The 12,130-nt window shown below is 40.1% G+C and overlaps 1 protein-coding gene across 3 annotated transcripts in view; it reads left to right on the forward strand.

Moving 5' to 3' along the window:
- Positions 1-12,130, forward strand: part of nup188 (nucleoporin 188) — a 114,059-nt gene that overhangs the window by 68,273 nt on the left and 33,656 nt on the right. For all 3 annotated transcript variants that reach the window (XM_059993768.1, XM_059993770.1, XM_059993769.1), the window contains 5 exons: positions 5,322-5,399; positions 5,628-5,713; positions 6,918-7,063; positions 8,419-8,603; positions 8,709-8,909. In XM_059993768.1, the coding sequence (XP_059849751.1) occupies positions 5,322-5,399; positions 5,628-5,713; positions 6,918-7,063; positions 8,419-8,603; positions 8,709-8,909 (696 nt within the window). The remainder of the gene's footprint in view (positions 1-5,321; positions 5,400-5,627; positions 5,714-6,917; positions 7,064-8,418; positions 8,604-8,708; positions 8,910-12,130) is intronic.

Consider the following 12,130-nt stretch of genomic DNA (forward strand, 5'->3'; position numbering starts at 1 on the left):
ACAATATAAAAGAATCAATCACACTGGTGATAGGCATTAATGTTCTTTCCTGTAGGACATTGGTGAGCTAGTTGGCCTTTAGTAACAATATGGAAGCTTCTTGGTCACCAAGAATAATAATGACTTTCAATTCCAAATAGTTTCATTGATTTTATTTAATTTACCTTCTGTCATGATGATAAGATCCTTTTTTTATCTACATGATCTACTTCATTCATTATTTTAAGTACCCCTATCAAATCCCCTTGCAGTCTTCTCTTTTTTTTTAAATGAAGAACAACTCCTTTGGATTTAATTGGCACAAAAGCATTTATCTTTGTGGAAGTATGTAGCACCCAATCCTGGATATAATATTAATGTTGTAGACAAACTAGTGTGTTTGAAAGTTTCATCAACACCTCCTTGCATATGTAGTCTTTGCCCTAATTCAGAGTCCAGAATCCCTCACACTTTTATATTAAACAGTAATTTATCCTGCCGGTCATTTTCAATGAACTTTCAATAAACTATGTAAAATATATACAAACTTGTGTACAAAATATGTAAAAACTTTCAATAAACTACGTACAGATTTTTCTATTCTTGTAACCTTCTTGTAAAAATAGATTTTTGTATTCTTGTAGTTGGGTTTTCTCAGCTATATGGCTTCTCTCATTCTGTCAAAAATTCACATTTCTGCTTACATCTCCTTTTCACATTTCACTGCACTTTCAAGTTTTCAGTCACCTGAATATGAAAGCTGCGACCTCTTACAACTCAATGCATTGAGTATAGGAGTTGGAACATTGTTGCACTTGGTATAAGTTGTTAGTGAGGCTGTAGTTGGAAATTTGTGTACAGCTTTTGTCATTCTTTTATAGGAAAGATGTGGTTAAACTGGAGAAAGTGCAGAAAAGATTTATGACAATATTGCCAGGAACTGGAGGGCTTGGGTGAGAGAGAGGTTGACCAGGCTAGCTTTTTATTCCTCTGGAATGTAGGAGAATTTGGGAAGACCTTGGAGCAGGGGTCCTAACCTTTTTTTCATGTCTTGGATCTATACCTCCAAGCAAGGAGTCTGTGCTCCACAGAAGTGTTTAAAAATTATGAAAAGCATAGATAAGCAGGATGGTAAGTCTTTTCCCCAGAATAGGAGAGTCTAAAGCTATGGAACGTAGAGTTAAGGTGAGTGGTGAAAGACTTAAAAGAGACCTGAGGGGTAACTCATCTCCAGATGAGTATATGGAATGAACTCAGGAATGAGTGGTGAGGCAGGAACAATATGTTCCTACCTATGACATAGGTAGGAAAAGAGAGGAGGTCCTGAAAGCAGACTACAGGGTGTTAGGAAGCAAGTTGAGAAGCAGGACCTCAAAAGTAGTAGTCTCGGGATTACTGCCTGTGCCACACGACAGTGAGTATAAGAATAGAGTGAGGTGGAGAATAAATGCGTGTCTGAGGGATTGGAGCAGGGGGCAAGGATTCAGATTTCTGGATCATTGGGACCTCTTCTGGGGCAGGTGTGACCTGCACAAAAAGGACGGGTTGCACTTGAATCTGAGGGGTACCAATATCCTGGTGGAGAGATTTGCAGAGGCTATTGGGGAGAGTTTAAACTTAAATTGCTGGGGGGGTGGGAACCATACTGAAGTGATGGAGGAAAGGGAGGTTGGCTCACAAATAGAAAAAGCTTGGAGACAGTGCGAAAGGGAGGATAGGCAGGTGAAAAGAGAAGTAGCGCACTCAGACCGATGGTTTGAGATATGTCTATTTTAATGCGAAGGTATTATGAATAAAGCGGATAAGCTTAGAGCATGGATCAGCACTTGGATCTATGACGTTGTGGCCATTACAGAGACTTGGCTAATGCAGGGGCAGGAATGGCTACTTCAAGTGCCAGGCTTTAGATGTTTCAGAAAGGACAGGGAAGGAGGCAAAAGAGGTGGGGGCACAGCACTGTTGATCAGAGATAGTGGCACGGTTACAGGAAAGGAGGAAGTCATGGAGGGATTGTCTACTGAGTCTCTGGATGGAAGTTAGGAATAGGAAGGGGTCAATAACTCTACTGGATGCTTTTTTATAGACCACCCAATAGTAACAGAAACTGGAGCCAGATTCTGGAAAGGAGTAATAATAATAATAATAATAGTAATAATAATAGGGTTGTAATAATAATAGGAGTAATAATAATAATAATAATAATAATAGTAATAATAATAGGGTTGTTGTGGTGGGAAATTTTAATTTCCCAAATGTTGATTGGCATCTCCCTAGAGTGAGGGGTTTAGATGAGGTGGAGTGTTTTAGGTATGTTCAGGAAGGTTTCTTGACACAATATGTAGATAAGCCTACAAGAGGAGTGGCTGAACTTGATCTTGTATTGGGAAATGAACCTGGTCAGGTGTCAGGTCTCTCAGTGGGAAAGCATTTTGGAGACAGTGATCACAATTCTATCTCCTTTACCATGGCATTGGAGAGGGATAGGAACAGACAAGTTAGGGAAATGTTTAATTGGAGTAAGGGGAAATATGAGGCTATCAGGCAGGAACTTGGAAGCATAAATTGGAAACAGATGTTCTCAGGCAACCGCACAGAAGAAATGTGGCAAATGTTCAGGGGATATTTGTGTGGAGTTCTGTGTAGATACGTTCCAGTGAAACAGGGAAAGGATGGTAGGGTATAGGAACTGTGATATACAAAGGCTGTTGTAAATCAAGTCAAGAAGAAAAGAAGAGCTTATGAAAGGTTAAAAAAACTAGGTAATGATAGAGATCTAGAAGATTATAAGGCGAAAGGGAAGGAGCTTAAGAATTAAATTAGGAGAGCCAGAAGGGGCCATGAGAAGGCCTTGGCGGACAGGATTAAGGAAAACCCCAAGGCATTCTACAAATATGTGAAGAGCAAGCGGTTAAGACATGAGAGAATAAGGCCAATCAAGTGTGACAGTGGAAAAGTGTGTATAGAACCGGAGGAGATGGCAGAGATACTTGATGAATACTTTGCTTCAGTATTCACTACGGAAAGAATCTTGGCAGTTGTAGAAATGACTTGCAGTAGACTGAAAAGCTTGAGTATGTTGATATTAAGGAAGAGGATGTGCTGGAAAGCATCAAGTTTGATAAGTCACTGGGACCGGATGGGATGTACCTCGGGCTACTGTGGGAAGCGAGGAAGGAGATTGCTGAGCTTCTGGTGATGACCTTTCCATCATCAATGAGGACAGGAGATGTTCCGGAGGATTGGAGGATTGCGAATGTTGCTCCATTATTCAAGAAAGGGAGTAGGGATAGCCCTGGAAATTATAGGCCAGTGAGTCTTACTTCAGTAGTTGGTAAATTGATGGAGAAGATACTGAGAGGCAAGATTTGTAAACATTTGGAGAGGCATAATATGATTCGGAATAGTCAGCATGGCTTTGTCAAAGGCAGGTCATGCCTTACAAGCCTGATTGAATTTTTTAAAGATGTGACTAAACACATTGATGAAGGTAGAGCAGTAAATGTAGTGTATAGGATTTTAGCAAGGCATTTGATAATGTACCCCATGCAAGGCTTATTGACAAAGTAAGGAGGCATGGGATCCAAGGGGACATTGCTTTGTGGATCCAAGACTGGCTTGCCCACAGAAGGCAAAGAGCGGTTGTAGATGGATCATATTCTGCATGGAGACCGGTGACCAGTGGAGTGCCTCGGATCTGTTCTGAGACCTCTACTCTTTGTGATCTTTATAAATGACCTGGATGAGGAAGTGGAGGGATGGGTTAGTACATTTGCTGTTATTACATTTGTACGTTTGTTAGGGGTGTTGTGGATAGTGTGGAGGGCTGTCAGAGGTTACAGTGGGACATTGATAGGATGCAAAACTGGTCTGAGAAGTGGCAGATGGAGCTCAACCTAGGTAAGTGTGAGGTGGTTCATTTTGGTAGGTCAAATATGATGGCGGAATATAGCATTAATGGTAAGACTCTTGGTAGGGTGGAAGATCAGAGTAATCTCAAGGTCCGAGTCCATAGGACACTCAAAGCTGCTACGCAGGTTGACACCGTGGTTAAGAAGGCATATGTTGCAGCTATATAGGACTCTGATCAGACCCCTCTTGGACTACTGTGCTCAATCCTGGTCGCCTCACTACAGGAAGGATGTGGAAACCATAGAAAGGGTACAGAGGAGATTTACAAGGATGTTGCCTGGATTGGGGAGCATGCCTTATGAGAATAGGTTTAATGAACTTGGCCTTTTCTCCTTGAAGTGGCAGAGGATGAGAGGTGACCTGATACAGGTGTACAAGATAATGAGAGGCATTGATTGTGTGGATAGTCAGGCTTTTTCCCAGGGCTTAAATGACTAGCATGCGAGGCCATAGTTTCAAGGTGCTTGGAAGTTGGTACAGAGATGTCGGGTAAGTTTTTTATGCAGAGAGTGGTGAGTGCTTGGAATGGGCTGCCGGCGGCAGCAGTGGAGACAAAAACGACAGGGTCTTTTAAGAGACTCCTGGATGGAAACATGGAGCTTAGAAAAATAGAAGTCTGTGGATAAGCCTAGGTATTTCTAATGTAAGGACATGTTCGGCACAGCTTTGTGGGCTGAAGGGCCTGTATTGTGCTGTAGGTTTTCTGTTTTTTTATGTTTCATTTAAGGAACACTTCGATAGGTACTTGGAGAGATGGGGCTGAAAAGGATATGGGCTGACCACAGAAAATTGGGACTAGCTCAGTGGGCACTGTGGACTGGCTGGACAAAGGGGCTTGTATCCGTGCTGTACTATTCTATGACTGTGTTAATAGGCAGATAGGAAAGCAGTTGGCAATTTTCACAAATACTAAAACAAAAAGAAACAGCAGGGACAGAGGGGAGGTTGCTCCTCCCCCATAAGAAGTAGTGTATAAAATCAATAGCTATCTTTAAGTTGTTTACTGTTGAATTACCCCAAAACCTGAGGAAGGCAGTAAGCAACTGTTGGATTGAAGTCAGGCTCTGGGAGCTACATCTACATACATTAATATAGAGTCCCTCTTCATCAAAGTGTTAAACCCGGAGAGTAGATAATGCTCCCCCAACCCTAAGCAAAGTGCAGTGTAAAATAGCCAAACAGCTTTATAGCTCTCTTCTCATGACTACCATTAGGGAGAAAGGAACAGCTTCTTTCTTTCCACCATCACAACAGTCTATGAACCCATGAACACTACCTACTTTGTTATTAATCTTTCACACTTTATTTTATTGTAACTTACAGTAATTTGTTATGCCTGCACTGAACTGCTGCCACAAATCATCAAATTTCATGACAGGTCAGTAATAATAAACTTAAATCATATTGATTTTTTAGTTTATTTTGTTCCACAGGAGGAGGTGATGCATCTTTGTGACTGTTCACTCCGGCTGCAATTACTACATGACGTTCTTGAAACAACCAAAGTTTTGGTGAGTTTCTTGCAATTTACTGTATTTCGGTGTGCTTTTTACAATTAATTGAATGCAAATCTGTTGTCTTGACTATGATCTTGAGATTTGAGCAATAATCCAGCACTTTGAATTGCATCACACTTATCTGAAAGAACATTTAAAGGTGAAGATTTGTTGGAAATGTGCTAGTTTGATATTTGAATGCCTTTTATATGCTTGACTCTCATCTTATAATTCTCTTGTCAGCTGACAGTTACCTCATCTGCTCCATGCCTGCGAATGGGATCAATGCTAGCAACACTGCTTTTAATCCTACTGAAACAGTGGAAAAGGTGGGAAACAAGATTAGCGTGATTATATACAATATGTTTGGAACGATGTCACTGACTTTACTGAATATTGTTTGCAAATTTTAAAATATATCGTGTGTTCTGTTAATAACATTTGCAAATGTGTATTTTTAACTTCTTGTAGCCTCCTATTTGTTCTTGAATAAGATTGTAAGAAATTGGAGCAGAATTAAGTAACTTGTCCCATTGAGTGTGCATCACCATTCCATCATGGTTGATTTATTATCCTTGTCAACCCCATTCTCCTGTCTTCTCCCTGTAACCTTTGACAGCCTGACTAATCAACAGCCTGCTTTAACTATACCAAATGACTTGGCCTCCATAGCCGTCTGTGGCAATGAATTCTACAGACTCATCAATCTCTGGCTAAAGAAATTTTGCCTCATCTCTGTTCTAAATGGACATCCCTCTGTTGTTGTGATGCTGTGCCTTCTGGTGCTAGTTTCCCCTTGCTATAGGAAATATCCTCTCCATATCCAGTCTCTTTGGGCCTTTCAACATATGATGGCTTTCATTGGGATCCCCTTCATTCTTTTAAAATCCAGTGAGTACAGCCTCAGAGCCACCAAATGCTCTTCAAGCATTAACCCTTTCATTCTTGGGATCATGCTCATGACCTCTGGAGCCTCGCTAGTATCTTTTCTTTGATAAGCAGGCCAAAGCTGCTCACAAATCTGTGCTCACTAATGTCAAAACAAAGTTTAAAAATACATTTTTGGGTTATATTCTATACCAGCAAGTAGTGCAGCAGTTAGCACAATGCTTTAAAGCACTAGCTGCAAGACGGAGACTCAGTTCCCTCCACTATATGTATGTCCTCCCCACCTCCCATGTTTTTTCCCTCCTACATTCCAATGACATACGATTAGAGTTAGGGAGTTGGGAACATGGCATGTTGGCGCTGGAAGCGTGGCAACACTTGCAGAGTGCCCAGCACAATTTTTGTTTATCTGATTTGACACAAGTAATGCATTTCACTGTACTCATGTGCGTGTAACAAATGAAGTTGATCTTTGAAAATTTGGCCAAGAAAAGGTCAAAGCTGTTTATCCTTCCTGATTATGCTTTGGACATTGCCCTGAATTTGCCACTCTATTTAACTTAAGAAAGTGATCATGGTATATGTACGTAACCAAAAACAACTAAATGGCACAGAATAATGGTTCCTGCTTTGTTCCTTTCTCAGCACAATTGTTAATGTATCTAAAATCCTGGACCCTTTGGATCAAATTCTAGAGAGCCTTTCACAGAGCAACCAGTACTTCATGGAGAAGACAAAAGCAAAAATATATTCTGCTATCATAATTGCACTTCAGATCAAGCAACTACGAGGTGAAACTTTTGCTTCCTTTTTGGTTTTCTTTCAAAAGTTTGTAATGTTCTTTGTGGTGAATGTTATGGATTTGTGCTTGATGGCTAAGGATCAGGAGTTGCAGGACAGGCATTCAGACCACACTTCAGTTATGGTTGTGTTAAAGTTGTGGTTGCTTTAGACAGGGTATAGAAGAAATTTACCAGGATGTCGCCTGGATTAGAGAACATGTCTTATGAGGAAAGGCTGAGTGAGCTAGGGCTTTTCTCTTTGGAGTGAGTGAGGATGAGAGATGACATGATAGAGGTGTACAAATTGATGAGGCATAAGTAAAATGGACAGGGTATTTTTCCAGAGCGTAAATGGCAAATACAAGAGGGAGCATAATTTGTAGATGATTGAAGGAAAATACGGGGGATGTATTAGGGGTAGTTTTTTTTTATACACAGTGGTGGGTGTGTAGAACATATTGCCAGGGATGGTGATATAGGCAGCTACTGTGGGGGCATTTAAGAAGGTATTACTTAGGCACATGGATGAAAGAAAAATTGGACTACATTAAAAGGTTGGCACATCATGGTATGAAGGGCCTGTAGAGTGCTGTACTGTTTTATGTTCAGTTCTTCAGATCACCGGTATAGGGGACAAATGAAAGATACTATATTGTGATTCCTGTTTTTACAAAAATAGAGAATCACATATGCTTCAATATGGAAATCATTAGGTTGATTGTAGGAGACTCATAATTTATTTTAATATGTAGACCTTTCCCCATTCTCTCCATTGTGTTTTTGTTGCTGTCAGAGCTGCATTTACTGCTCTGATTGTCCTTTTGATGGTACCTCCTTGAACCACTGCAATCATGTGGTGTAGGTGTTTACCATCTTGCAGTCAGTCAGGTACTGTAGCACACTGGTCACGATAATGTGCATTGTATTATATTACCCAAGAGGAAAGAGTTCATGACATTGAGTAGACATTATTTTGCTAACTGAACTCATATACTTGGAATAGAATTTCTTTTTTTCTTCTGCTTCATGAATTGCAGATGATACAGTTATGATATAACATTTCATGTAGACGGTGATCTTGAATGTGATAGCCATTGTAGTTTAAGGCATAATGACTGCATTAGAAATACGTTCACATTTTTATGTTGCCTCTGTGTGTGTGTGTGTGTGTGTGTGTGTGTGTATATTTTTAATGTATAAAAGTTAATATAGTTTTATATATATGTTAATATTACTCGGGGGGGGTGGGGGTTTCTGAAATCTAATTAAAGTATGTTTTGATGCAGATCCATCTAATGCATGTTGCTCTGTAAATTAATTTCTATCACTGACTTGTAGTTCTACTGTTGTAATCTTTTGTTTAGTTAGTGACTTTCCTCAGTATTCTCAAATGCTGCTAACTGTGTGTGAGACCATACATAACGAAGCGATTGTTCTACTGGACCAAACACGTCATGCACTGACAACTGATGCTGGCATATTTGATGACAAAGATAGTATGGAAACAGATTGTGCCCCACGATTACAACACAAGGACCAGAAGGATGGAGTAAGGAGAGAAAACAATTGTTTTTAATTATATATTCAGCAGAAGCATGAACTGATTGCCTAAGCGTGTTATGAACTCTGTTGTAACTGTTTTTTCTTTCCCCAGGTATGTGTGCTAGCTGTCTATCTTGCAAAGGAACTCTGTGAAATGGATGAGAGTGGTGATCATTTAATTTCCATCATTCGGAAGGTTCCATTTCTTCCTGCAATGCTTAGCACCTTGGAGCTCAGTCTTCGAGTCAAACAGAATTTACATTTTGCAGAGGCGTCACTACACTTGCTTTTAGGTCTGGCCAAAACGCAACAAGTAAGTTCTAAATCCTAAAGAAAAAACTGCAAATGCTTTAAAAAAAAGCCAGCATGTTAGTAATATTCAATGGTCAATGCAGTGTCTGTGGGTAAGGAAAGTATTGAAATTTCATGTTTTCATCAAAGCTGAGAGGTTAGATATATATCATAACAAAGAGGTAATGTTGGTAAGAAGTAAGGGAATGTGAGTGGTAGGGTGGAGAACAATAGAAACTGAATGATAAAGGCACAATGGAGCATCAAGAAGAGCTGCCTCACCACATCTGGTCACCCAGGTTCAGTCTTGACCTCCAGTGCTTTCTATGTGAAGACTGCACACTCTCTCTGACTCCTTGGCTCTGGTTTCCTCCTTTCGTTTCAAAGATGAGTGGGTGGATAGGTTAATTGCTCATTGCAGATTGTCCTGTGTGTTTGTGGGTGCTAGATTCCATGGATAGTTGATGGGCTCTGGGGATAATAAAATGGATTAGTGTAAGTGGGTATTTGGTCATCACAGATTTGGTGGGCTGAAGGCAGATTTGGTGGCCTGTTGTGTTTTATTGCTCTGATAAATTGTGGTGAAAGAGGTTGAGAAAGGATTGCAAAGGTCTGTTAATCACAGCTGGTTACAAAAAGAGGGTTATTGTGGACTGTATGGCGAGAGCTACAGTATAATGCTGTAGTGGATGTTGGTTGCACATCTGTCCTCTTAGAAATAGATGGAAGAGTCAAGAAAGAGAAGTTAAGGCTCAGATAAACTGAGCGTAAAGGGAGAATGAAAATAAACTGAGTTCAATTAGCATTGATACATCCATTAACATGCCACTTAAAGTTTGGATTTTGAACTATATTGTTTTCTTTCTTTCTGATATGGTCTTCAATCTAATATGTTTGCTATTTATACCTGCTGCCTGATGTTTTATATTTCCAACCTTTCCTGTTTCTTTTATCTCTTTGGATTTGGAATTGAGTGGAGTTAGAGAAGTTCAATATTAAAATATGTTAAGCTAGGCAAAGGAGAATTGATAGTTGACAGGGCTTTAAACTTATTGTGATTCATTTCCCTTATTTCTGCTGCCACCAGATCTCTCTCTTCTAGTTCAGAAATACTTCCACATTCAATGGATCGCCTCCCACACTTTCATTGTAAAGTCCCTGTGACTTTGTCTTTAATCTTCAATGTCCATTCTCCTCACAATGCTTGTTCATGCAATTGCAGCACATGTAACACATGTCCTTTTACCCCTTCAGTTCCCACTGTTTAGGGACTCGAACACTCCAAGTGGTTGTATGTCTTTCAATTTGATGTACTGTATATGGTTCTCATGCTGTGATCTTCTCCACATTACAAAAGCCGGCTTTGAAGAACATCTGCTCAGTCTTCAAGAGTGACTCTGAGCTTCCAGTTGCTCCTCATTTTAATTCTCTGTCCTACATCCATTCTAACCTTTTTGTCTTTGGTCTCTTTCCTTGTTCCAACAAGGCTCAGCATGAGGTGAAGTCACACAGTATTGTATTTTTACCTGGCTCATTACAGCCTTTCTTCAGACTGCAAGTAACACGCTTTATCACATCCTATTTTAGACTGTATGTCCTCAATCTATATTGTTTTGTCATTCTTGATTTCAACTGTATTACAAGTAAATGTAAAAGATGGACTAAATCAATAAGGGTGAATGCAGGACTAAAGTGGTTGTATTTAAATGTGCGCAGTATACAGAATAAGGTAGATGAACTTGTAGCACAGTCACAGAGTGGTATGTATGACTTTGAAGGCATCATTGAATCGTGACTGAAAGAAGGTTATAGCTGGGAGCTTAGTGTTCAAGGATATACATTATATTGAAAGGACAGGCAGGAAGGCACAGGGGCAGTGTAGCTCTGTTGTTAAAAAAATGAAGTCAAATTATTAGAAAAGAGGTGACATAGGGATGGAAGGTGTTGAATCATTGTGGATAGAGCTAAGGAACTGCAAAGGTAAAAAGACCCTGGTGTGAGTTACATACAGACCTCCAATCAGTAGTAAGGACGTGGTCTACAAATTATAGAAATAGCATGCCAAGAGGGCAATGTTACAATAGACATGGGGGATTTCAATATGCAGGTAGATTGGGAAAATCAGGTTGGTGCTGGATTCCAAGAGGGGGATTCTCTAGAATATCTACAAAATGGCTTTTTAGAGCAGCTCGTGGTCGAGCCCACTAGGGGATCAACTATTCTGGATTGAGTGTTGTGCAATGAAGTAGAATTGATTAGAAGGCTTAAGGTAAAAAATAAAAACAAACTCTTAGGGACAAGTGATCATAATGTGATCAAATTCACCCTGAATTTTGAGAAGGAGAAGCAGAAGTCAGATGTATCTGTAGTACAGTGGAGTAAAGGGAATTACAGAGGCATGGGAGAGGAATTGGCCAGAATTGATTGGAAAAGAACACTGGCAGGGTTGACGGCAGAGCAGCAATGGCTGGAATTTCAGGAAGCAGTTAGGAAGGCACAGGATATATACATCCCAAAGAGGGAGAAGTATTCTAAAGGCAAGATGACAAAACCATGGCTAATAAGAGCAGTCAAAGCCAACATAAAAGCCAAAGGGAGGGCATCTAATCGTACAAAAATTAGTTGGAAGTTAAAGGATTGAGAAGCTTTTAAATACCAACAGAAGGCAACTTAAAAAAGTCATTAAGGTAAAGTTGGAATACGAAAGTAAGCTAGCCAATAATATTAAAGAGGATACCAAAAGTTTCTTCAGAGACATAAAGTATAAAAGAGAGGCGAGAGTGGAAATCTATGTTGGAGAGGTGGTAATGGGGGACAAGGAAATGGCAGACAAACTGAATAAGTATTTTGCATCAGTCTTCACTGTGGAATACACGAGTGGTATGGTAGAAGTTACAGGTGTCAGGGGTCATGAAGTTCTGAAGTTACCATTACTAGGGAGAAGGTTCTTGGGAAGCTGAAAGGTCTGAAGGTAGATAAGTCACCTGGACCAGATGGTGTATACCCAAGGATTTGGAAGGAGGTGGCTGAAGAGATTGTGGAGGCATTAGTAATGGCCTTTCAAGAATCACTAAATTCTGGAATGGTTATAGAAGAATGGGAAATTTCAGATGTCACTCCACTCTTCAAGAAGGGAGAGAGGCAGAAGAAAGGAAACTATAGGCCGGTTAGTCTGACCTCAGTGGTTGGGAAGATGTTGGAGTTGATTATCAAGGATGAGGTGTCAGGGTACTTGAAGGCACA

This window comes from Hypanus sabinus, chromosome 18 (genome assembly GCF_030144855.1).
Source record: "Hypanus sabinus isolate sHypSab1 chromosome 18, sHypSab1.hap1, whole genome shotgun sequence".
Lineage (NCBI taxonomy): Eukaryota > Metazoa > Chordata > Chondrichthyes > Myliobatiformes > Dasyatidae > Hypanus > Hypanus sabinus.